General features: G+C 39.0%; 5 protein-coding genes across 9 annotated transcripts in view; 3 read left to right on the plus strand and 2 right to left on the minus strand.

Annotated features, from left to right (window-relative positions):
- LOC132203833 (pleckstrin homology domain-containing family G member 1-like) overlaps positions 1–10,450 on the minus strand; it is a 31,541-nt gene extending 21,091 nt beyond the window's left edge. Inside the window, exon 1 of the mRNA XM_059631955.1 lies at positions 10,057–10,450. Within this exon, the coding sequence (XP_059487938.1) occupies positions 10,057–10,102 (46 nt within the window). The 5' untranslated portion in view covers positions 10,103–10,450. The remainder of the gene's footprint in view (positions 1–10,056) is intronic.
- Positions 10,451–10,552: 102 nt separating this feature from the next.
- Positions 10,553–12,696, plus strand: LOC132203842 (deubiquitinase DESI2). Of its 2 annotated transcripts, XM_059631980.1 has the most exons (6): positions 10,553–10,739; positions 10,800–10,929; positions 10,997–11,069; positions 11,126–11,219; positions 11,280–11,421; positions 11,775–12,696. In XM_059631980.1, exons 2-6 carry the CDS (start codon positions 10,891–10,893, stop codon positions 11,970–11,972), a joined length of 546 nt encoding a protein of 181 aa, XP_059487963.1. In that variant the 5' UTR covers positions 10,553–10,739; positions 10,800–10,890; the 3' UTR covers positions 11,973–12,696. The 2 variants fall into 2 exon arrangements, with proteins under 2 accessions (XP_059487963.1, XP_059487962.1); XM_059631979.1 differs by having other exon boundaries at positions 10,553–10,929.
- A 1,089-nt stretch (positions 12,697–13,785) lies between these two features.
- On the plus strand, positions 13,786–18,348 carry LOC132203834 (zinc finger protein-like). Of its 4 annotated transcripts, none has more exons than XM_059631958.1 (13): positions 13,786–13,914; positions 14,370–14,572; positions 14,627–14,839; positions 14,890–15,006; positions 15,475–15,660; positions 15,717–15,827; positions 15,877–16,086; positions 16,163–16,308; positions 16,562–16,787; positions 16,839–17,115; positions 17,451–17,614; positions 17,676–17,939; positions 18,003–18,347. In XM_059631958.1, exons 2-13 carry the CDS (start codon positions 14,372–14,374, stop codon positions 18,243–18,245), a joined length of 2,358 nt encoding a protein of 785 aa, XP_059487941.1. In that variant the 5' UTR covers positions 13,786–13,914; positions 14,370–14,371; the 3' UTR covers positions 18,246–18,347. The 4 variants fall into 4 exon arrangements, with proteins under 4 accessions (XP_059487941.1, XP_059487939.1, XP_059487940.1 ...); XM_059631956.1 differs by lacking the exon at positions 13,786–13,914 and adding an exon at positions 13,922–14,145 and having other exon boundaries at positions 18,003–18,348; XM_059631957.1 differs by lacking the exon at positions 13,786–13,914 and adding an exon at positions 13,922–14,145 and having other exon boundaries at positions 14,893–15,006.
- LOC132203832 (probable RNA helicase armi) lies at positions 18,243–23,349 on the minus strand. The gene is made up of 17 exons (XM_059631953.1): positions 23,119–23,349; positions 22,819–23,015; positions 22,594–22,764; positions 22,369–22,534; positions 22,095–22,316; positions 21,858–22,027; positions 21,525–21,808; positions 21,230–21,469; positions 20,977–21,164; positions 20,691–20,914; positions 20,537–20,632; positions 20,297–20,475; positions 19,963–20,236; positions 19,654–19,844; positions 19,465–19,591; positions 18,999–19,256; positions 18,243–18,719 (listed from the first exon to the last, which is right to left on the minus strand). Exons 2-17 carry the CDS (start codon positions 23,002–23,004, stop codon positions 18,369–18,371), a joined length of 3,327 nt encoding a protein of 1,108 aa, XP_059487936.1. The 5' UTR covers positions 23,005–23,015; positions 23,119–23,349; the 3' UTR covers positions 18,243–18,368.
- LOC132203843 (uncharacterized) overlaps positions 23,127–24,845 on the plus strand; it is a 41,214-nt gene continuing 39,495 nt past the window's right edge. The window contains exon 1 of the mRNA XM_059631981.1: positions 23,127–23,513. The gene's annotated coding sequence lies outside the window, so the exon portion shown is untranslated. The remainder of the gene's footprint in view (positions 23,514–24,845) is intronic.

The following is a 24,845-nucleotide window of genomic DNA, read 5'->3' on the forward strand; positions in this document are numbered from 1 at the left end:
AATTAGATCCCCACGTTAGTACCAATCGAATGGTGTATACATCGATGACCTTGAGGTCAAAGATCACCCACGTCGGTGACCTGAGGTCATCAGACCTATATGCATGTTTGTACAGGTCTCGTTGACAGGACAATTTTGGTCTCTACCTCGACAAAAAAAACAGAATAATTGTATTTCCTTTGATAAAATGCTCAATTTATAAAATTAAAATTATTACACTGAGGCAGAAGTTAAAAAATTTTACGAGAGAACAGAGAATGGATGTGTGTTCTCGTTTATTAAATTAATTACAGAGATTTTCATATACGGTCGAAAAATCATGAGCGATTTTCCACTTTGTTGACGGGCCTGATTGTTGCATTTTTCGCAATTTGCTGTCGGTGCGGAGAAGCGTGACAATATGCGAGGTTTGCCGCGTTATCTGCAAGAGCAACTCGTTCTCTTTGGCGTCGTGAGAAAATGACGGAGAAGCAGCTGCACGCCTTGTTAATGAATACATACTTCTTGCAACGTGTGCGTCATGCGACAAAAAGCCCGCTTTGTTTTGCGTTCGGCGCAGAGAGCAAAAAAAATTTTGTACATGCAAACCGGGGCGAAACAAAAATTTTGGCGTTGATGTCACGGGGTTGAAGGTTAAGAGGGAAAAAAGTGCAGGATGAGAGCTCGGTCTGCGTCATTGCGTGCAGGATCGAGTTCACTTTTCACAGACAATTAGAATCGGAATAAGAAAAAGAACTGACATGATGTGCAAAAACCGGAAAAGGCTAATCGAGTTGCGGCGCCTGCGTTCAAGTGGCCGTGCAAAAAGATCAAGGCCGCAGCTTCAAAATTATTTAAAAAAAATTGATCTTCAGTTAAATCAGAATTCAGATTTGAAAAGAGTTCCAGATTCCCCCCAGAATCTGAAATTTCCAGCAATTTTAATTTCTAAATGAACTTGAAATGGCCATAACTTTGTTTTTAATTATCTTAGAAGCGTTTTCTTGATGGTTCTGGAAAGTAAAAAATGGCCTAAAAGATAGGAACAGTAAGAAATCTTTCAGGTTCTGTTTTGATACAAAATTATAATTAATAAGTTGGAATAATATGAAAAAAATTAATTAAAAAGTTTTACTTCAATGAATTTGCAGCCCAGGGTAATAATTGCACAAGAAAATGTTTCAAACAAAAGTTGTAAGAAATTTAATTCTGCACATTTACTGCATTTACCATTTTCTTCTAAACCCAACAGGAAACACTCTAGAAAAGCAGGAATGTTAAAAAATGTGGTTTACTTCAAATATCTGCTCTCGATGGGTGAAAATTAAATTCTGGCCTACAATGCTCAAAACTAAGTAAAGTTGCAACGATTAAGTTTGAAAATTGAACGCATTTATCGCGTCGTTTGTACAAAAGCAGCAGCAGGTTGGACAAGTTTCATAATATACAATTTTTTGCATTGTGCAGTGCACGAACAACTTACGAGCAGGTTTAACAAGTTCCACAACAATTACTATGAAAAGTCTTTTCAATCGGGAAAGGGCACCGCTGACGTCTGTTGAGATAAAAATTGTCAAAGAAAAATGCGACGAGCGACCTTAAACGAAACTTTATTTTGTGGATAAAAAGCCTGATTTATTTCGACTGTCGAAAGGCTAGGAAAGTTTGCGATCTCGTCAAGAGGCGTTTATTTGCACCAGGAAGGTTTTTGAAATGAGATTGACCTGCGTGACCTGTCAAGCACGACACGCGCGCTTTGCACCAGATAAATCAAAATCTGCCTCGCAAGCGCTTTCCTATTCTCCTCTCACTAATTTGGCTTTGTTTTATTGTCAAGAGAGGTTGAACTTTGCACCCTGAAAAAACCACGTCTTTAAAGTGTTTGAAATTTGCACAAAGCAATAATATATTTTTGTCAAGTAAAAATTTGCATCAAAGTATAAAATTAATTCCAAATTTAATGAACTGTTGATTTATATCTAAATTCCAATATAAATAAAATCCGCACGATTTTTCAAATTTTGAACTAATTTTACTGCAAAATTGAACTCTGAAAGTAATTTCTTACAATTAAGCTGATGTAATGAAGGCGCAGACTGGCGAAGAAGCTCGCGCTTTGTAGGATCGGCCTTGGCGTCTCCCGTTTTTTTACTCCTTCTTCAAAGAGATGCGTCCGGAGCAGGAGAGCAGTTTTCTTATCGCGGCCAGACCGTTGGCAAAATGACCGACCTTTGGACGGAATCGCATTAGGAGAGAGACCGTCTGGTTTCAAATGCGTGCGATTGTTGATAAAATTTAATGCGAAAAACGTCTGAGCGAGAAATATTTTGCACTGATTTGGGATCAAGGAATAAATTTAACAAAAATTTAAAATTTGATGGAATATTTTGATAAGGATTCGTTAGAAAGGGACCTAGAGATGGAAATTTCTAATTATTAAAAAAAAATTACTTTTTAAATCAAGGAAACAATTTATAATCTTCATCGATTTTGGTCTGAAAGTTAAATTTAGAGATACAGAATCCTGAAATGATATTTTTTTCCTACTCAAGCATCGGCCATTTGTTCACTTCTAGAGATAAAGTGCTCGTATCTTGCATGGGTGCGTCGTTGAGCTGAGAAACAGTCTCAGAATTTTGAATGAGTGAGTTGAACTTGTTTTTCAACTTTGACCAATTTGCAAATTTCACTTATCCAAGGCAAGGTCAAGTGTGACGTGCGAGATGAAATAAAAGTGGAAACCGGCTCTGTCTGTTGATTGCACTTGACGGCGGCAATAAATTTCCTCTTTTGCTAATTTGCATAGCATCCTTATTTGCCTACTTAGAAGCAGCGATTAAGAACCTGCGCAGAAGCCGCAGGCGCCAGAAGCACAAACTCAAAATTATTTAACATATTTATTTACGTCGGCCAAAAACGCAGCGTTGGAATTGAAAACGGTGGCGAGACAATTTTTCCTTTCATAAATCAATGTAAGAAACTCCAAAGATATATAATCTCGAAGCTTTCATCATTTGTCTGGCAGAGAAAAGGAATTTGTTTTCAGTTCGTTGACATTTTCTATTAATAAATTCACTTTCATCTATTTCCCTTCATTCAATTTGGTTGCCAAAATTTGAAAATAAACATATCAATTTTGGTAATTTGTTTGTGACTTGTTGGGCCATTGAAAAGTAATTTGACCGCGTTTTAAAATCTCTCTCTCTTGGCACGCCGAGCAGGCCGATAATTCGGATCGCTTATCCGGATGTTTTATTATTATTATTTTTTACCCGTTCACTGCGCTGGCACCGCTTATTTGAATTCTAGGCTAATTATCCGAAGCTGTTTGGTGCACGCGGGGAGGGGGTGGAATAGAGCAGCTGGATCCTATTTTCGTGCGTGGGCACAGCCGAAATAAAATTCGAGAGCCACATGCGAGAGACACACAGAGAGCAACCCACTCCCAAAACAATATAAATAAATAACTAATTTTGTTCAAAAAATATCTGGAATTTCAGTAAAATAAAATTAATTTGGTTTAAAATACGGATAAAATTAAACTTCAATGTTTACAGAATTGAATATATTAAAATCCATTTGTCTAGAATTTAATTAAAATTGAATTTGTTTTGCATTAAATTAAAATCTTAATCGTAATTCACTTAAATTTAAAATTGGTTATATTTAAAATGTCAATAAAATTATAATTATATAAAAAAAATTGAATTTGTTAAACATTGAATTAAAATTGCTTAAATATCCGGTCACATTGTTTTTAAATTTTAATAAATTCTTTATTTTTTTTAATCTTACCTTTGATTGTATAATTTTTTTAAATAAAAGTAAATTTAATTTGTTTAAAATTGAGGAAAAATATAATAAGTTTAAATTAAATAAAAATTTTAAAGTTCTTATTCTGTATCTTAATTAAATTTCCATTCCAGACGAACTAATTGGACGAGGGTGACGTCACCATTGTGCAAATGAACTTGAAGTGCGAGGCGTGATTATTCGGATAAACTTTTCTATGCGTGCACGTGCTCGGCTGCAGCCCTCTGTGCAAAACCGGACATGCGAAAGTCATTCCGAGACGAGCGAGAGTGAAAAACACTCCCCCTGCTCGAGACTGCGATGTTTGCCATAAGGAAGGTTAATAAAAAATTTGTTTGATCAGCCGGCCCGTCGACATGCATATATATTGTTAATCCTCGCGCCGCGGCTTTGTTTATTTTCGAATCCAATAAAAAAGCAGTTTGCAAACTGCTTTCAAAATTTATACAAAATCATCTGGTAAAGCGGCGACGACCTCGAGTTGCTCAACCTAATGATGCGTCCGTAGGTCTTTTGTAAACACACAGCAGCATCTTTAAATATTTTGAAATTTGCTTCAACTTTTCGTCAAAACAGGACATTTCTCAAGAAAATAGACCAAGATTTACGATTCAAATTCTTCCGAAAAGACATTTTTTGTTCAAAATAAGTTCCAACAACTTACTTGGTTAAGAGAAAAACATTATTTATAATTAATTATTGATAATTTCCACCCCTTTTTAATTAAAGACATCTGTTTTTGCAATTAAACAACCGCGTTGCCAAGTTTTTGCAATTCCCCTTTTGCACCACATGCTCATCGAAGTTTTCAAATGAACAATTTTTTCATATTATGTTTGGTAAATAACAAGTGTGGAATAATCACACGCTCGACTGCAGGGCGGTTCCCGGTATTTTTTGTGTTTTGACGTGGGGGCCGCCGCAGCCAGTTTTTTTTCTCCTTTCAATACCAGTCCGCCCCCTCGGCTGCTGCGTACAGACCCCGCCACGGCGCCCACCAGCCCGGCCTGGCCCGGCCCACGCGCCCCAATCACTCCATACAAATCTTATTCAAATTCGCATACTTATCAAAATTTCTCTGTAAAAAAACAACATTTTGAGATGTTTTCGTTTTTATTAAAGGAAGAGTTCGTCACACCCATTCAAATAAGACACTTTTGTAACAAGACCTGCGTTTATTACGGACGGAACATGGGCCTTTGAATGCGAGCGAGGCCCCTCTCGTCCATTCTTGTCTTGTTCTTTCTTTCTGTGAGTTTTTTTGATCACCGATTTAAAAGCAGACGATTTATTCGGGAGGGGGTCTCGATTTCATTCAAGCAGCCCACGGAAATTCATAATTCACACGAAAATTACAAAACATCTGTGCGTGACTTATTGAAATTTTCATCAATATCTATGATTAAATGTATAAATATATCTTCAAACTTGTAAAAAAAAAGGGCCAAGTTTTAACCCCGAAAGTTTCCACGATTGTGATGTAACAATTTTAGCAGCAATGAAACAATAATAATTTACAATGCGTTTTATTCAAAATTGTGGAATTGAAACCAAAATAAAATTGGTTCCATCTATTTTAAGAGACTAATTATCAGCGCAAGTCGCAACAGATGTTTGGAATGGCGGGTATCGAGTTTCACTGCTGCAACTCTATTTTCGTTTTGTTGTTTTGGACATATTTTCAGAGTTGATTGGCGAAACCGAACGCCGTGTTTGCAGCGCGGTCTGGAAAAGCAGTTTCTCATTAATGCAGCAGCAAGATCCATCGGCCGAGATATCGCCGGATCCAGTTTTTATTTCGTTCTAATCCAAGCTGCATTCAATTCGATTTCCCAGTCGACTCACTCAGTACCCAGAAGCTGCACCGACATTTTAAATATTATATATTCATCTCTCTCACTTTCAAATATGTATAAAGATTTACTTTCTCTCTGTTTATGCAGCAACACGTACATGTGACCGTCAATTATAAGTTGATCCAAACGTTACTTTTGGCAATGACCAATTTATTTTTATTTTGGATAAAAAGGCGTGTGGATTTTAAATATCAATTAGCACATGTTGGCGGCGAGGACAACTGATTTGAAGTAAGAGAGAGAAAAACTTGTTGAATCGATCATGAATATATTTAGATTTCACAATAATTCAAATAAGTGGGTCACGTGTGGAATTTTAAGTTCTGAAATGCACGAAAACTCATTCAACCTATTTAATCTTCATTTTAAAAACGGATTGTTTTAATTTTTATTTGAAAATGTAAATGCCAAAAAGACTTCTAAAGAAAAATTAAATTAATTGAGGGCGCCAAATTTTTAAAATTTAAATTGATCCGAGTCTAAAATAATTTTATTTTAAAATTGGATAGTTAAAATAGATAGAATTTTATCAAATCAAGTTCATTTCATCTGAATCAAGTTGAAAAATAGAACTCAAATTTATTTACCTTGATCCTTTTTCAGTAAATATTTTTCTCACAATCAGTGTAAAGACTATAATTATTTTATTTTAATTATAGTTTCAGCTTTTTTACTTTGGAATTAAACGCTTTTCCCCATATTTTAAAACCAAATTTTGCTGCCCATAATGTAGTTTGTTGCAATACTTGACAAATTTGAAAATAATGATGGTATAAATGTCTTGTTATAATTTCACTTATGTGCAACAAAAATCGGTCTGTCGTCTCTGCCGGTCGAGAGTGATTTTCCTGCTTCGAACAAAAGAACCCGTTTCGCCTGCAAGTTTGTTTTTGTTTTGAAAAGAATTGTCTCTCTCATTAAAAGTACAAAGTGCGCGCATTTGATTGGCTTTGTTATTTGCGCGAAAAAACAAAAATGGCATCGGCGCAGAGTGGGCTGCTGAAAAGCCGAAGGGACCTTTTAGGGAAGCGGTCAGACCGGCCTGAAAACATTCCTGTCTGCAAACAAAATTGAGAAAAAAAAGACGGGCTCGCAATTTCAACTCTAATCCTGCTGGCCGGATTATTTATTTACTATTTTCCTGGAACTGTCAAACCCTGATCTGGCCAGGGGGAGAAAAGGTCGCTATTGTTGTGCGGGGGAGGAACAAACAAACAACCCTCTTGAGTCATTTTCTTCCTGTAAAAAGAGATTTACAACTCGGAACATTTTCATTTGAGGCTCTACAACAACTTTGGCTCCTTTTTTTTTTAACATTTTACAAGATGTTTTCGAATCGAATAGAAAACACGTGCGCGCGGCCAAAAGGAAAAATCGGCGGCGCTTTTTGACTTTTTATATTCTCCACATCTGGCGCGAGTGGAAAAAAGCTTCTTTTCAATTTATAACGGGACGAGAGAGTATGAAAGACGTGCTCACGATCTCTGCCAGTTATATTAATCCCGACGTGTAAAGAAACGTGAAATTTGAGCCTGCAGAGAGAGTAAAAGGCAAAGGGTGAGACTTCGCCTTATAAGTTAATTCAATTATATAATTTGGATAAAAGTTTGTAACTTTTCTATAGATAATAATTTCATATTTCATAAAAAGTTTCCAAATTATAAACTCGCGAAATTTTTCCATTCAAACGAATAAATTTAAAAGTAATTTTAAATTTATTTCATAATCTCTCAATCTTGGGCCAGGTTCAATTGATTTTAACAATAATTTGCAGGTTGGTTTCTATTAGTGCTTAGACAAAAGATATTGACAATTCTAAAAATTGAATATTTTGCAGGGGTTCAAATTTTGGCATTTTTTTTAAAAGGTGATTTTGAAAATATCTCAACTCCTGTTAAAGATAGCGCAATTGTTTTAATTACAAAAGTTTTCAGGAATTAGACAACTTTGCAACAGTGACCGAAGTCGTAGGTCAAAGGTCAAGGTCACCTTTCGGAACCTGAATATTTAATTATTCTGCCAAAGTAGCTGGAAAGCAATTTTCTCAAATTTGAAAAGAGCCAAAAGTTGCGTAATTGAGTTGTTCACAACAGCACACTAAAAATGAAGAGAAAAATGTTTACTACTTTTCATGATATTCAGAGTCGAAGGTTCAAAAACAAGGTTTTTTGGGCCTTTTTGTGGGAAAATAGTTCAAACTTTTCTTCTAATAAATAAAAGGTGAAAATAATGATTTCAAAAGTCAACAGAAATATTCAAATCAATTGAAACTTTTAAATTAAAAAAAAAAAAAATTGGAAAAAAATACATACAGTGTAATTTATTAAATTGTTAAAAAGAGTCGCGTTTCCTCGTTTTGTGCAGGAAGAATTGCGACGAAAATGTCAGGTTTCTTTCTTGAAAAGTGAAGCATTTTATTTGAAATTGTAGAAGCAGTTGCTGGGGAGGGGAAATTGCACAACTCGGCCAATTTTGACTAATTCGCGAAAACCACGACTTTGCCGTTTTGGAAATTTGCAACTGGGCCGAAATGTTCAAAATTTCGGTTGATTCGGTGCCCACGGAGGATTCGCAGAGGCGCGTGCGAAATCCGCTGGCGAGAAATGGCCGGTTTCGGTTTCAGGTGCGCGCACATGTGTCGCGCGCCCTTTCTGATTATTACCGCGTCTGAAGGTGAATATGCGCGCAGGTTACATCACAAAAGAACGGCGCCGCCGCCAGCTTCTTTCGTTCCTTCTCAAACAGGTGCAAATAAAAGTTAAATACTTTTGTTTCATTCAACTTACTCAATTCAACATTCGGATGAAATTTATTAAAAATCGGTGGCAATAATTCAATAGCAATTGTAATTTCCTCACAAAACCTGAGAGAATTTTTCTTTTTACAAATAATTGGTCTGTAAAGTAAACGTGAAATGTAATGTAAAAGGGTTGAGGAAAAATCAAAGTCACGCAACTGTAAGCAAAATTAATTGTTATCCCCAAAACGAAGAATTTTTCATTATATACAAAATAAAATTCCATATGAATGAATTTTTATTTTAAATTTTTAATTTTAAATGTGCAAAATTAAAATGGTTCAAGGAAGCTTTCAACAATATTAAGAATTTTATAATTTGGTTTTTGAGTTTTAAATTTTCTTGGAATTAATTCTGAATAAAAATAATTAATTTTGAATTGCTCTCTTCTGTCTTACTTGGATGCGATCCAAAAACTTTCAATATGAAAAACGAAATTGATCACCGCGTTGATTTCTTAATAACGTGTCTTGACACGCGGCCAAATTGCTCTACACACATTTTTTTTTAAATTAATCACATGAAGGTGTGAAATGTATAATTACGAGCAAAGTATCGATTTGGGATTTCTTTTGTATAAATTGAAGGTCGTCCAGTTTTTGAGCAGTTTTTTGAAATTATAAATGCAAATATATAATGATTTCCTCAAAGTGTTAATTTGTTTCGCCGCCGTCAGCAATTTTCGCCTTTTTTATGCAGACCAGCAATTTTATTGAGACTTGTACTTCAACTTGATGGCCTTATTTGCACACAATTGTAATGGAAAAAAATGGTTATCTAAAATCACATTTTTAAAATATATTATTATTTTTGAAATAAAAAAATATGATCAAATTTTATTTGAAATTTTTAAATCTCTAGAAATATTCCAGCTGTGAAAAATTTGAGATTTGCAAAAAAAAAAATATAAAAACAGTTCAAATTTGGTTTATTTTTAGATATTCTATATTGTTCTTATAACAAAAATAAGCAATTTTTGTATAAAAAAAGGATCCTTTCCTGATTTATTATTTTTTTTTATCTTTGCAAACGTTTCTTGGGAAAGCAGGATTGAAGATTATAAATATACATGTCAGGACATACAAATTAATTAGATCTCGGCAGATGAAATCGTCTCTTTTCGCTCTCTCGTGAATATTCTGGCAGCAGATCTCGGGACAAAAACTTAATTACTAATTACAAGTCGATAACTCTCTCGTGATGGGTGCAGAGGCGGTTCCGCGAATACAAAGTCGCTTGGGACTTTCAACGCCTGCAAATCGCCAAAATTCGTTCAAATTTAAAAAAAAATCCCTTGGAATGAATTGTTTTCGAACCGGTTTTGCTCGTTTCTTTTCGTCCGTGAAAAGGGGTGAAGCAGCGAGTGGAAAAAAAGAATAATGGAAACACATCAGGTGCTTCGAACAGGTTCTTCAATTTCGACACGCACCATTGTCTCTCGGAATTGCAAAAATATGCGCAAAATTTTTTTTTAAATAATTTCCACCAAATAGGAAAAAATTTATTATTCAACAGTAATTAGTTTTCCAATTAATTTCGCGAAAATAACGCTGCCAATTTAATAATAATTTTTTATTTTACTTTTTTTAGTAAAAAAAAATTGTGACTCACCGAAAAATTCCTCCCAGCTGAGAGGCGCGTCCCACGGATCTTCCATAATCCACACCGGTCGGTCATTTACACATGTGGCTGTTTCCTTTCGGACACGACCTTTCTTCGTCTCCGCACTGCTCTGCTTGTCCGAGACGCCGGACAGTGTCCGAAGAAGTGGAGGCGCTTCCTCGTTAATGGAGAATAAATCCGTCTTCTTTGAATTCACGGCAGTCTCACAAGGTCGGCCGGCTCTTGAGGAGGGGCATGGCGTGCGTCCGAGTGTCCGAACTCAGGCGATCGGTCCTCGCATTTCGTGGCAATTCGCACTGACGGCCGCCGAAAGTGCTAAAAGAACACAAAGCCCTTTCAATCGCATCCGTCCGTCCCCCCTCCCTCCAATGGTCCTTTTGCACGGTGGCGCCATCAGACGGCCGCGGCCGCAACCACTTGGCAAACACTCGCCAGGTGGCTCTGCTCGCCGCACTTATACTTCTTGGTTCTTGGCACAAACCAATTGGCACAAACACACAAAATCAGTCGGTTTTCCTCCTCAAGTTTTTTCCGTTCCGTTTTTGCGGATCAGCTGGAATTTCACATCGCCCTGAGTTGCGTGGCCCTTGCGAGGAATCGGCCCGATCGTGAGTCGCCATAGCCGCGTAATGCCTCGCTAGACTCGGCCACTCGCTATACTCGACTCTTTGGTAGACACTTGGGACTGCTGCAGGGACACTGCATTCTCAGGTGCCGATGATGTTTTCCAGGCGCGGCTCCTCGTCGTGCAGACTGCCCTTCCCCAGCTGCCTGGGCTACACGGCCGACCGGGACGAGCTCTTCGAGGCACACGCCGCCAACATGGCTCGAGAACCAGTCGTCCTCAACGTCTACGACATGGTGACGCGTCTCTCGGATTTGCCCAGAAACCATCAAAAACTAATTTTTTTTTTTTTTTTGCTTGCAGTACTGGACAAACGAGTACACGACCAATTTAGGCCTCGGCGTTTATCACTCGGGCGTGGAGATTTACGGGACGGGTGAGAATTTCTTCCTCGTTTTATCGTTAAAATAATTGGCTTTTCTCCTTTGACAGAATTCGCTTACGGCGGCCACCCGTTTCCCTTTTCCGGCGTGTTCGAAATCGTCCCGAGGGACGCAGACGAATTAGGAGAGCAGTTCAGGTTCAGGTAGTTATGAACCTGATTCGTCAATTTAAATTATGCATTTTTTGCAACTTTTGATGGCAGGCAAAGCATGCATCTCGGATTCACCGACTTTACGGAGGAGGACGTTAAAAGGATAGTGGTGGAGATGGGCAAAGACTTCCGAGGCGACCGCTACCACCTCATGAGCAAAAACTGCAACCACTTCTCCGGCTCTCTAGTTCAAGTAAAACATCAGGAGGAAAAAAAATTGAAAATAGTGTAGAATGCATGGAGTTTAGTTAATTAATTAATGTAGATTTGAAAATATTTGAAAAAAAAAGAATAAGGAATTTATACATACTTTGAAAAATGTCAATTGGAAAAAAATTAGGTTAATTTTATCTTATCTGGCCACTTTCTGATTTCAATTAACAATTGAATCAAAGTCTTCAGTATTAATTAAAAGATTGCAGTAAAATCAGTTTAAATAAAAGCATTATTTTTTTTTTTTTAAATTTCGAACTCGACTCTATCGTCCTTAAGCAACAAGTTCAGTTTCAATTGAAATAAATTGTGACCTAATCTGTAATTTTGCAGACGCTGTGCGGGGAGCCGATCCCGAGCTGGGTGAACCGGCTGGCTTACTTCAGCTCGTGCGTGCCCTTCCTCCAGCGTTGCCTGCCGCGCGAGTGGCTGACCCCGATGGCCCTGCAGCAGTCGCTGACCTCGCACCCCCAGGGCGAGTCCTCTAACGTCACTTCTCCTTCGTCCAACCACAGCAGTAGACAATTCTGATCTGCAACACAAATCTTGAGTCAAGACTGTTAAACAAAAAAAATTCGTTGTTTATGAAAATAATAATCCTCGAACCGGCGATCAAATTTGTGGGAAATTCGAACAAACTGTTTCTTTCTGCAGCACTGTTATATTTCACTCAACGAGATTTCAAAACCCCACTTTTAAAACTTACAATTATTGCCATTTTCTCTCGATATCAATGTGCATATATTAATTGTATTTTTAAATGTTGTATCTCTCGGCATGATTAACAAAGATTTATGCTTGTGCGCGTTAAAAATGCAAAATTATTGTTATATTGGAGGAGAAGATCTTGTTATCGTATTGGTCCAATCATTGGCAAGTAGATTATCTCTCTCTCTCTCTCTCTCTCTCTCTCTTGTATAAATTATCATTAAAGCTATAATATGCACTAACGTATTGGTGAGGTACATGTATGATAGTCTTCCTTTGAGTAATGGCTTTGCAAAACAAAGGTTCTTTTTCAACGCCTATTGACGATTGATCGAATATGTTTCCAATTATGTTGTTTAGATCAAACCTGTATATTTATGCGTTGCAATATTTTTTCAATACTTTTTATTTCTATGTTTAGGCAGCACAAATTTTATTGTTTATTTTGTCTATGATTCGCATAAATCGATGTGTAAACTGCGAAATTAAACTAACAAAACGTATGTTAATAAATTATGAAATTTAAATTTAAAATATAAAAAACAAATGGTAGTTTTTACTTTCTGTCTAATATAATTATATCCTATTGAATATTGAATTATTTTCTAGACACATCCTTACTTGAATTTGAAAAGTAAATGCAGGTTTTTAAGATATATTATTATTATGACTTAAAAAGATCTATAACGTCTTTTTTTAAATAAAAAACTGTTTGAACTTCCTCGAACCTAGGTTGTGTAATTTTAAATAATTATTGATATTTTTAAAAATTCTGACAAAAAGGTTTCAAAAGAATAAAGTCAAAACTGGCGATAGAATCTTTATTATTTATCAATTTTTCTGCTTTAATTTGCTAAAAAAAAATATGACTGAGCTTGCACTGACTGAAACTCTCTTGTTTTGCCAATTACAATTAAAGATAATAATTATAGAACCGTTTCCTAGGATTATTTTAGAATATTTCAACTTTAATTTGTGTTGATGTTGCTTTGAAAAATTTAGATATTATTTTTGATTAATTCTTTTAAAATTATAATGTATGAAAAAAATAACTAAATACAGCATAATTAAGTTAATTGCTTTCAGAAATATATCTGGAAAATGAATTAAAAATTTAATTCCGTCTCAGAACCTAAAAATAAAACAAAAGTTTATTTTTTTCCCATTAATGTTATCGAATGTCATTAAATTTTACATTTTTTATAATATTGATTAATAATTCTTTACACTACCAAATTTTTGAGACTTCAGACTTCATATTCATCTTTTAAGTTAAAAAAGAATGACATTCTTCACAATTCTTAAGCGCAAAAATATTTGCAGCTGTTTTAATTTTTGTTATTCCTTTTAAAAGGATAAATTTTTAATGTATTAAAAACGCTTCTGCCTTCAACTGGGATCCAAAGCGCACCCTTCTCAAAAAGAAATTCTGCAGCCCCCGGCCGACTCAAAAAAAATCAACCCTTCACTTGCAGTCCCTGCAGGACGAGAAATCCCCCGAAAAAAATCCGCCTGGAGTGGGAATCGAACCCATAATAATCTCCGAGATTCCTTTCGAGTCTCGTTTATTTGCCGCGCCAACCGTTCAAATGTGGCGTGACGCATGCGCGCGATGCGCCAAAACGCAGTGTCGGGAGGCGTTGAAGCCAAGGCGTTGAAGGGCCCCCTTTTTTCCCAGAGGCGTTGGTCCGCCATTATGAAGCACAGGGCTGGCAACTAAAAGGCAGTTTTATTCGGCATATTTTCTTACTGCCACCATTATCAGGTACGGAATATCTCGACGAACCGTCCGTAACTTTTCGTCGCTCCGAGTCGGCGATCAAGAGCGGCGACGGACGGCAGAATTCGGCCGCAAATCGCCTCCACTCTCGGCCGACGGCTCTAATGCAGGCCGAACGATGCCATTCGAAGACCAACCCGAACGAACGAAGCCGCCGTTCCCGCCTATTTCGAGACCCGCCGGCTCTCACAAGGGCCGGTTTCATTGCCTACCTACGTGATAATTGATTCGGATGTTGTTTTCAATCAATATTGTAATGAAATTGATCCCTTTTATTAAAAGTATTAAAAATTTAGGAAAAAAATTAGAGAATTTATGTAATTATTCTATTTGTTTAACAATTAATTTATTAAAATTTACAATAGTTATAAATAAGTGTTATAAAATATTTGATTTTTTCTGTGCATAAATTTTGCATTGACATTGAATTGGATTTGCAGACATGGAGCTGGCGGAGGGTGAGAGTACCATCACCATGCCAGGCACCCTGTGGTGCTACATCTGTGGCAAAAGGGTGGGTTCGTCGGCGCGCTCGTCCACCAACATGTTCCAAGTGACGACCACTTCGAGCAACCAACTGCTGCACAAGTGTCTGGGAAACATTCTGGAGCAGGACTTGGCCGAGGAGCAGGTCCCGACCTCGGTAAGGGTCAAATTGTGCCTCTTGAGAAAATAAAACTGATCAAATGTGGTTCAGAATTTGTGCAAGGCGTGCCACAAAATGCTGCTGAGCATAGACGAGGTGGAGACGCAGCTCAACGACATGAAGGAGGAGGTTGTCGGCAAGTTCAAAAAGACCGAGGCCATGCTGAAGAACGGCGAGTTGCCTCCGGCCGACGACCAAGTGCTGCCGGTCACCAAGGGCAAGAGTGGCAAAATTTCCATTTTCATCAAGCAGGAGGCGGCGGAGGTTTGATTAATTTAATAATTCAACTTGAGTTTTTAACAAAATTCCTTAAGCAGGCGGAGGAAGGGGTTGTTGCGGAGAAATCAATCGAGCCGCCAAAGAAGTCGAGGGGTCGACCGCCCAAAAAGGCGTACACCCTAGCAGCAAGAAAGGATACGGACTCGGACAATGTAATTTTGTCTTTAAACAGGGACAAATGTAAACTTTTTGCTGAATGTGATTAGAGATTGAAATTTTGCTACAATTTTAAAGAAAAAGATGACAGTTCAATTTATTCAATTAGAATTTATTGAATTTTCTGTGATACTAATTTACTTTTTAAATAACATAATTTATACTCACAAAATGGAGCAAATCTTATCAGGATAAAAAATTGCACCCCTAAAAACTTCAAACCTGAGTTTGCCAAAGGTTCACGCACAGATATTGGTCCTGAATCTTAAGTATCTAAATTAAATTAATGCTACAAAATTGTACTTCTGACCAGTAATCTGACTCCCCACTTCAGTTATGATGATAAATAACTTCCTGGGTAGAAATTTTGTCTTTATTATTCAGCGATAAGAAAATTTGCCAATGTCCTCAATCTTTGTATTCTGGTGGTACTAATAACAACCGCTAATAACAATGTTTTGTAGTTAATGAAGCGGTTGGAGGAAATTCACGGTGAAGAAAAGAAGGGCGAGGAGAAGCAGATTATTGTCCGGGTTGCCTCTGACGAGGAGGACGATGAGGAGGCTATGGCAGACCTGGGCAACGACAGTGACCCTGACTTTGATTCCTCCCAGGCCGAGAGCACCGAACCTCTGGCCAAGAAATCGAGAGTGAGCCTTTAAGAGAAAAATCGTACATAAATCATGAATTATTTTATAAATTAAAGGCCCGTGTCATTAAAGTGGCCAGCAAGAGGGCAGGAGGCCCCATCAAGAAAAGGGGCAGACCCCGAGACAGCGATTTGGGCATTGACGATACCATCGAGGAGGAGGAAGAGGTTTGTTAACTCAATTAATTTTCATTTGAATTATTCTGGTTTTGATCAGGATGAGGTTGAGGAGCCGTCGGCTCTGCTGAATTGCTCGGCCTGCGAATTGAAATTCACAGAGATCCAGAAATTGATAAACCACTTGAAGAAAACCCACGACATAATTGTTTACATGTGCCCGTTTTGTGGTGGCGATTATGAAAATGCAGAGGCACTCGAAGAGCACCAGAAAGAGGCTCATCCGCCAGAAGAGTGCGACGAAGAAAGCGTAATCATTTTCAAAAATTTTCATTTTGTAACTTTTGGTTTTAATTGTTTATATGAAATGAATTTATTGTCTTCAGAACCCAGAGTATGACGCTGAGCTTGACGCTGAAGGCGATTTCCAGTGCGAATTGTGTAACAAGCTTTTCAACACAATGCGTTTATTGAAGGACCACAAAAAAGTGCACTACGGCCGTCACTTCGCATGTGACATCTGCCACAAAAGGTTAATCTCCGTCCTTTCTAATTTGGATTAAAAAAAAGTTGCTAAAACACAGGCAAATGAATTTTAAACATAATTTTATTTTCTCATAAATTTATTAAAATTGAAAAGAGGACAATACCAGCAAATTGACTGAATTGTAGAATTAGAACTTTTTTCTTTTCAATATTTTAAAATGACAATTATTATTATCTAAATTGGGAGTCAGATTAATAAAAAAATCACCTGTATTGCTAAATTAATGATAAAATTCCAGGTTTTCTTCTAAAATGCTTCTCACCGAGCATGTTATATCTCACGACGGGCAGCGGCCATTCGAGTGCAGCACATGTGCAAAGACCTTTGCATCCAAGTACTGCCTCAAGGTGCACCTGAAGACGCACCAGGTGCGCCCTCGGCCTTACCAGTGCGATAACTGCCCCAAGAATTTTATGAAACCGGAGCACTTGGCCCAGCATGTTCGCACCCACACAGCCAAAAAGGCAAGTTGTTTGATTCAAGAAATTGAATCTGAATGTAAAGGTTGGTTTCAGGACTACCTGTGCCAAACATGCGGCAAAGGGTTCGCGAGTGCGCGCAACCTGGAGGTGCACGCTGTTGTGCACACCGGCTACAAACCCTTTGTGTGCCGAACGTGCGGGAAGGCGTTTGCAAGAAGGGCCGAAATCTTGGACCATGAAAGGATCCACACCGGCGAGCGACCCTTCCAGTGCGAGACCTGCGGCGCCACCTTCAGCCAAAGGTCAAACCTGCAGAGCCACAAGAGGGCCACTCACCTCGACGACCGCAGATTCGTCTGCCCAGAATGCAGTAAATTGAAAATTAACCGATATTCTAAATTAAAAAATCTGTGTTGTGTCATTTTATAGATGTATTTTTTAATATTAATGTTTCGATTGTGGGCTGTGATGTTATTTTGATAGGAATTAGTTTCTTAATTAATACTTTCAAACTAATTTTTTCAAATTGATATTTTTTAATGAAAAATTATTTTTAAGACACAATTTCATACTAAACACAAGATAGAATAATTTTCTTCAAATTTTAACTTGTTAAGTTTGTTCTAAAAATATTTTTAATTTGTTTAAAATAAATTTATATACTTATTTTTTCAAAATTCCTAGTAAAAAAATTTTTCTCTTCAGACAAGAGCTTCAAGCGGCGGAGGCTCCTGGATTATCACATGCGCTCGGTGCACACAGGGGAGCGGCCGTACCAGTGCGAAGAGTGCAACGCCACCTTCGTTTATCCGGAGCACTTCAAGAAGCACAAAAGAATCCACACCGGCGAGAAACCCTTCCGCTGCGAAGTATATATTTATTCAGCTTAAATTTCCCTCAAGTTTAATTGATCCGATCAATGAATTGCAGGTTTGCGGGAAAGCGTTCAACTCGCGGGACAATCGAAACGCTCACCGCTTCATCCACTCGAACAAGAAGCCGTACGAGTGTCTGGTGTGCGGAATGGGCTTCATGCGCAAGCCCCTGTTGTACAGCCACATGCAGTCGCAGGGCCACGTCCACGACACCATTGTGGTCAACCAGCCGCAAGTGCCTCAAGGTGCCAGCACCATGGTCCACGAAGCTGCGGCAGCGGCTGGAATTTCCGGAGACAAGGTCTACATCACCACTCAGGTACCAAACACCCTTTTTTTTTGTTCACAAAAATAAAATTCGAACCAAAATCTGTGAATCTAGGATGCGGATGGCATTGAGGAGGCTGTCGAAACCATTCTGATCGAGACGCCAATGCAGTTTGCGGAGGGAGGGACTGTGGAAGTGAGCGGGGACGGTCCTCGGGCCATCATCCTGCACTCGGCCGAGGAGGTCAAGGACGGCAGCAACGTGCAACTTGTGCAGATCAGACTCGAGGGCGACGACACGCCACAGTGGATCAACATCACCTCGGAACTCACAGAAGAGGAACAGATGGAAGCGTGAAATAATCAAGCTCTTTTAATTTATCTAGCGTTTATTGTGTACCAAGTTTGCTTCAAATTGATAGCCTTACAATTAAATAGGATTAAATCAAGATGAGTAGTCTTCATTTTCAAACCAAAAGTTTTACCACCGGGCCTGGTTATTGTGGCGTTGGCCAGCGTTTCCAGTGATGGGCAGGTCGCAGCCTGTGTATGCGTTCCTGGAGATGCAGTCCAAAAGAATTGAGTCCCAGTTGGGGTCGTTCCTCAGCAGGTGCGGGTCCCCCACGATGATCAGCAACGCCTTGGCACGAGTGATTGCCACGTTGATTCTGCGGGGGCTGCTGATGAAGCCCATGCTGTCGTCATCCATGGCCAGGACGCGAACCGTTGACAGAATCATCACATTCCTTTCCTGGCCCTGGAACTCCTCCACGGACCCCACCTTCAGGTCAGAGATGTTGAATGAGCGCAGCATCTCTCGCACTTTGGCAGTCTGAAAATTTTGAGAATTTACCAATTGTGTAAATCGAAACCTATCATAGAGTGATTGTATCTGTTCAATCCTAAATGCACAAACTAGGTGCAAAAAAATTGGTGTTATAAAAATGAAAATTAGTAGTCAGGAACCAGCAATTTTATAATAGGAAAACGAAGTTGATTCTTAAAATTCTTTTGTCGCCGGGATTGAAAGGATACAAAAATTCGTAAGAACCAATGTTTACGAAACTTGTGAATTGAGTAAAAAAATTGTTTTTCTTCATGGCTGACATACCTGCTTTGCGTAGAACGTGATGATGCCAATGTCCCACGGTTTAACATTAGAGGAAATGAGTTTCCTCACGTAACCTAGCACATAGTTCACTTCGACAGGATTGTACCAAGAAGGCGAATCGGCATCTCGGCAACAGCGGCCTTTGACGCCGTGGAACACAAAAGCCGGCGGGCCAGAGCCCCTTCCGCTTGGCAGCTCGTTTGCCACAGACTTGAGTAATTCTGCGGGCCAGCCGTTCTCCTGAGACACCATGGGCACCTAAATCACAGTAACAAATAATTGTAATGGCAATTAAAATATATGCTCAAATTATCCAAAACTAAATTATTAACAAAATAAATAGAGAATGCAAACTCCATTAAAACTTAATTTTGCTAATCCTAATTATTATTTCCAATCTCATATTTTCTTGCACTAACTTTCTGTCTTAAAATTAATCATAATTCACACTTGACTTTGAACCTACCAACTGATTGTTGTAGAAGAGTCGAGAGGCCACGTTGAGGATTTCAGGCACAGTTCTGTAATTTCTGGTTAACATCGTAACCAGGCGGGGGTCGTAGCCCTGGGTTGCAGGAAACTTGGCCATGTCTCTGCAATTTTAATGTAATTCATCCTAATATTCTGCTGGTTTTATATTATTAAAATAGTCTACCTGGAGTACAGGGGAGACATGAGAAGTCGAGACAGCCAGGAGACGTCCAGTCCTCCTTGCGAGGCAATCCTGCCCATGATGACAGGACCCAACTGCTTTGGGTCGCCGGCCAACACAATTTGGCGCGGTTTGCCCATCAGGGCCACAGCGCACATTGTCTCAGGTTCAGAGGCCTGGCCAGATTCATCGATCTATAGAATTAAATTAAGAATAAAAAATTATAAATTTCCATCTTCTATCAAACACGAGCGCGATTAAATTCTTTTAATACAAAAAATTGCTCATAAATATTGATTTTTTGATACTCACAATGACGTGGGTGTAGTACGGACACTTGTTTAAAAGGCAGAGGCGGCCCACAGCAGAGCAGGTGCCAATGGTGATTTTGTTCAAGCTCAGATCCACCTCAATGTTATTGTCCTGTTTCAAGAGAACCGAGTACTTCTGCAAGTAAGCCGGCACTTTACGGTAGCTGAACGCAACCAGTCTTGCCAAAACAATTGGCCTGAATGTGGGGTGGGCTCGGACAAGCAGCTCCGTCACCAGGTCTGCGGCGCTGTTGCTAGGGGTGGCCACCAGGATCCTAAAGATACCGTATCAGTAAATTAGTTTTTTGTTTTAAATTTCATTATGTCTTATTTGCCTGCAGGGCGAGACGAGTTTGTAGATCTGCAGGATGGTCTCGACCACAGTCACGGTCTTGCCAGTGCCAGGTGGGCCGAAAATGATGTGCGGCATCGGACGAGCTTCTCCGGTCAAAATGTTTGTCACTGCAGCTCTTTGCGAAGGGTTGAGGTAAGGGTTGTACCAGCCCCCATTCCTCTTTTGAATGGAACAACAAATTTTATATTTTAATCATAAAAAAATTTACAAAACACACTACCTTTCGCATTGAAGCTTGTGTCTGATTGTCACCATTGCTGCTGGTTTCGTCGTTCGGAGGAAAGAACATCACGTTGGGATACTTTTCCTTTCGCACCTGATAAACAAGAGTTTTAAGAAATAAAAATGTGATTTTTTAAGAGACATGATTTTACCTGCACTTCCTCCGCAGGCTCGATCTCGGTGGGAAAAAGGATTTCGTCTCCCAAAGTCTTCCAGGCCGAACTCACAGCCGAATGTTGGAATTTGAAGTTGGATCGGCTTATGAGGAATTTGACATTGTACAGTTCAGTGCTAGAGATTGGGGAGAAAGATGAGTTGAGCCTGAAGCGGACTTTTCCTTGCAAAGTGTCTTCCACAATGCCTTCATAAACAGGTCCTAAATTATATATAGGAAAATGTTAAGCACAAAAATAGAAAATATATTTAAGACAAAATTACCTCCTCTAACATTTTTCACATGAACTGAATCGCCGAAAAGGATTGAGGGTCGTCTTTCAGTCAAATTAGGAACATTGACAGAATAACTGTCTCTGTCCTGGTCTTTTTCTAGAGAGGAGCCTGACAAATTCCACCTTTGCATCCCTCTCTCCGCCTCAGCCTCCTCAAGGTGCAGCAAAAGTGTGAATCTTGAAAAAAAAAATATACGCACAAATTTATTTTATACATAATAAAACTTATTGAATTAACCAACCTTTGCACGTAATTGAAAGTGTCAACCTCTTCCATGAGGAAGGGGAACTTCTCCTTCAGGGTCACGAGCACCCTGTCTTTGCTGGAGTCGACCAAGCTCTCGACAATGTTCTTAATGTTTTCAGGCAGAATGTACTTCTGTACACGGCGCCGAAAGGGGTTTGTGTCTTGCTTTTTGCGGTTCGATTTCACCAGGGGTCCTGCAAAGTCAGCTTTACTCCCTCCTGCTGCACCATTTCTCCTGAATCAATTAAACAAAATGAAAATGCAAATTGCTTTCAATTTAATTCTCTCACTTGTACTGATCGCCCAATGAGTTCTGGCCGGACTGCACTTCGACTGCAAAGAAGCGGCCCAGCTGGAATTTCCCCTTGTCAAAGTCAAAGACAAACATGTCCCTCCAGGAACCTTCCTCCTGAGGGTGGCACTCAAAGGAAACCACAAAGGTCTCTCCAGGCAGCAGGATTTTAGGAAAGTTGATTTCCGTGACCAATTTGAACTGCGGATTCGGAGACACCTTCTTGTATGGGTAGATGTTGGTAAGGCAGTGGCTTTCATCACTGATGTTTGCCAAAATTGGCTGGAAAATTAAAATATAATTTTAGAATTATAATTTGATAATTTTATACCATAAGTCTGCCTTTGGAGCCGAGTTTGATGGTTCCACAGTTGAAATGTGTGCCAGTGGAAATTATGTTGGATTCCTGCAGAAGTTCCTCCACTTCAGGGTTGGAACTTGGCTCTGCCACTGCCAAGGCCAGCAGCACCATTTTCAGCGCCCTCCAGCGAACTTTATCCTCTGCATATTTGCACAGACACAATTAAATTTTTCTGTCTCATTTAAAAAAATAAGATTGTAAAAATACCAGAGTGGCACCGAATGGCCTCAGCGCACACTTGGTCCCCCTTTCGAGGCATGTAGTGTGTTTCGCAGGCCAAGTAGCTGAACCGGACAACGTCTCCGTCCTTCCTCTGGAGGAGGCCTGTGAAACTGTCCGTGAAGGCGACCGTTGCGTCGAAAACTTCACTCGCCAGAGGACTCAGTGCAACCACCTTGTCCTCCTGCTTCGTGACCAAAACCAAATCTCCTGCGCAAAAAATTAAATTTAAAAATTAAAAGCAAAAATTACGTTCAAGTACCTTCTGCAGGAGTAAAGGAACATTTAATTTGCTTCAAGTCTACAGTCACTCTTCCTGGGTCCAAGATCAGGGTGGAGTTGGCACAGGAAACCACCTGACCCTCTTCTTCCTCACTGACGAGCGCCGATTTGAACGATTTAATAGTTTTCTCGCCCACCAGCAATTCCTTATTTATACAATTTATTTAGATTTAAAAAAAAAAATCAATTAAATCCTCTTATTTACCAGGGTGTTGACGTCTGTCACCGTCCATGGACTGTTGTGGTCATGAGTTTTGACTACTTGGACCGTGTCACCTTCCTTCAGGTTGAGCGCAGGGTCCAGGTCGAGGCGAATCCCGCCCGACAAGAGCACCCCGTCGCTCCGAACTTGGAGCACACTGCATTTTTTCTGCTCCTACGAATTTTTCCAAATCCATTTTAAATTCTCATTTATTAAAATTAGTCTCACAAAAACTGCAACGACGTCGTCATCCATCGGCCCGTCCGTGTGCACGCCAAGCCCTTGCAGATCTCGCAGGAGGCGATTCAGTTCGCCCTTCAGAAGGTCTCTCCGCAGGTTAAGGCGTCGCTTCTCGCTTTTGTACTTCAGGTCGCTCGCAACTGAGCCCATCAACGCCGGCAATCGTCGTCTCATCAATCATTCATCTGCATAGATTCAAATTTGCATAGAATGTAAGTTTTTTCAGGAAAATTAAAGCACGTGTGTCGAGATAATTTTTGAATAAATTTCAGTGAGAATTCGATTTACCACTTTGCCGGACGAAAAGGGCTAAAGGACGAAGGTGTTTGTGCAGACTGACGACCTCAGAGGACCTGCAAATGCACGCGTTTGGAAGAAAACGAGCCGCTTTTGCGTCGGGAAAGCAACCAAATGCGAAAGATGCAATGCAAAGATTCGGCGTCGATTTGTGGAGAGAATGAAAATCGTGTGGCTGGAAACGCTTTGGTTCGTGTCTGGACGTGATCGTGCAGCATCAAACGAGGAAAAATATGAAATCGGAATACGCGAAGAGGGGCGGCGGGAGGCAAGTTGCTGAGTTGCTGACGCGGACCGAATTTTTCTCCAGTACGTGAGAAAGAAACAAAAAGTGCAGCGCAGAACAAGCGAAAACAAGTCCTTGCGTGCGGCGACCTTGACACGGGGTGCACAGTTTTTTTTAAATTACAAAGTACCAATATGGATGCCATGCCACCTAAAACTGCCTTTGATGCCGATTAGCAAGTTACAGTCTTATTTCAAAACGCCTCAACACATTTTGATGAAATTAGAGTTTCAAGATTAAAATTAAATTTCCAATCGATTGGCTATCTCAGAAAATAATCTAAAAATTTTTTCCAAGAGAAAAAGTAATATTTTGACTTTGGTCATCCCGTTGGTAAATAAGAAAATTTTACAACAAAGTATCTGCGAAATAAATTGTAGGGAATTAAATTAGCGACAAAGGTTCTGTAAGGGTTTGTATTTTAAAATTTTCCATATTTGTTTGCGCCAAAAAAAATAAAAAAACAATCGAACACGCCCAATTATGATTGGTTATGTATGACTGGGACTGCCATTGTTTACAAGAAGTGCATCGTGTGTGGCCGGGGCAAAGATTTAGGTCGAATTCGGCCCTGAAATGTCGGCGAAATCGGCGGACGCCGCGTGAGGAGTCGGACAGGCCCGCTTTGGCCGCAGCCACTGCAGGTACGTGGGTTTAATTACTCTAATTAGTCTAATTCGATCGCTATATTAAATTTGTTCTGATCTCCGAGTGCAGTCGAGTCCAGACTCCCGAGTCTCTGTTATGTTATTTTCTCATTTTCAAACAGCTCAACATTTTTTGATGAAATTAGAGTCCCAAAGTCAAAATGACAATTCACAATCAATTGGCTTTTTTCAAAAAATTGTATGCTATGCTAAAATTTATATTTTGACTTTGAGCCATCCGTACATAAAAGTTAAAACAGATTCTGTCGTCATCAGGTCCGTGAAAGAAATTGTAGGAAATTTAATTAGCAACATTTTTCCTATTAAAGTTTATATTTTCAAAATATTTTTCCCTATTTTTAAAATTTACAGAAAATCTCGCTAAAAGGTTAATAACTCCACTCCTATTCAAAGCTAGTATATATTTTGATTTCTTTAAATTAAAAAATTTTATTTGCGAACAAGTCAATCAAAACGAACGGAAAATGAATCTGGGTGAAATTTAATTGTTTTTTACTTGGAACTTGGAACTGATTCTCGTTTTTAATTTAAACTATGATTAAATTAACATTCAAAGATTTTAATTTTTATCAATTAGGAAAATTTTATTTTTTCCAAGATATTCTTTTTCATTATTTGGTCATGTGTTCACACTTTCACAGGCCAGAAAACAATACAAAACGAAGACGGATTCGTTTGATAATTTTTTAATGTGGGCGTCAAAGGACCATGTTTAATTATGGAGTTGGAATTTTTCAAGTACAAGCAGCCGGTTAATTTTTACA

This window comes from Neocloeon triangulifer, unplaced genomic scaffold (assembly GCF_031216515.1).
Source record: "Neocloeon triangulifer isolate White Clay Creek 2 clone unplaced genomic scaffold, ASM3121651v1 ptg000020l, whole genome shotgun sequence".
Taxonomy (NCBI): domain Eukaryota; kingdom Metazoa; phylum Arthropoda; class Insecta; order Ephemeroptera; family Baetidae; genus Neocloeon; species Neocloeon triangulifer.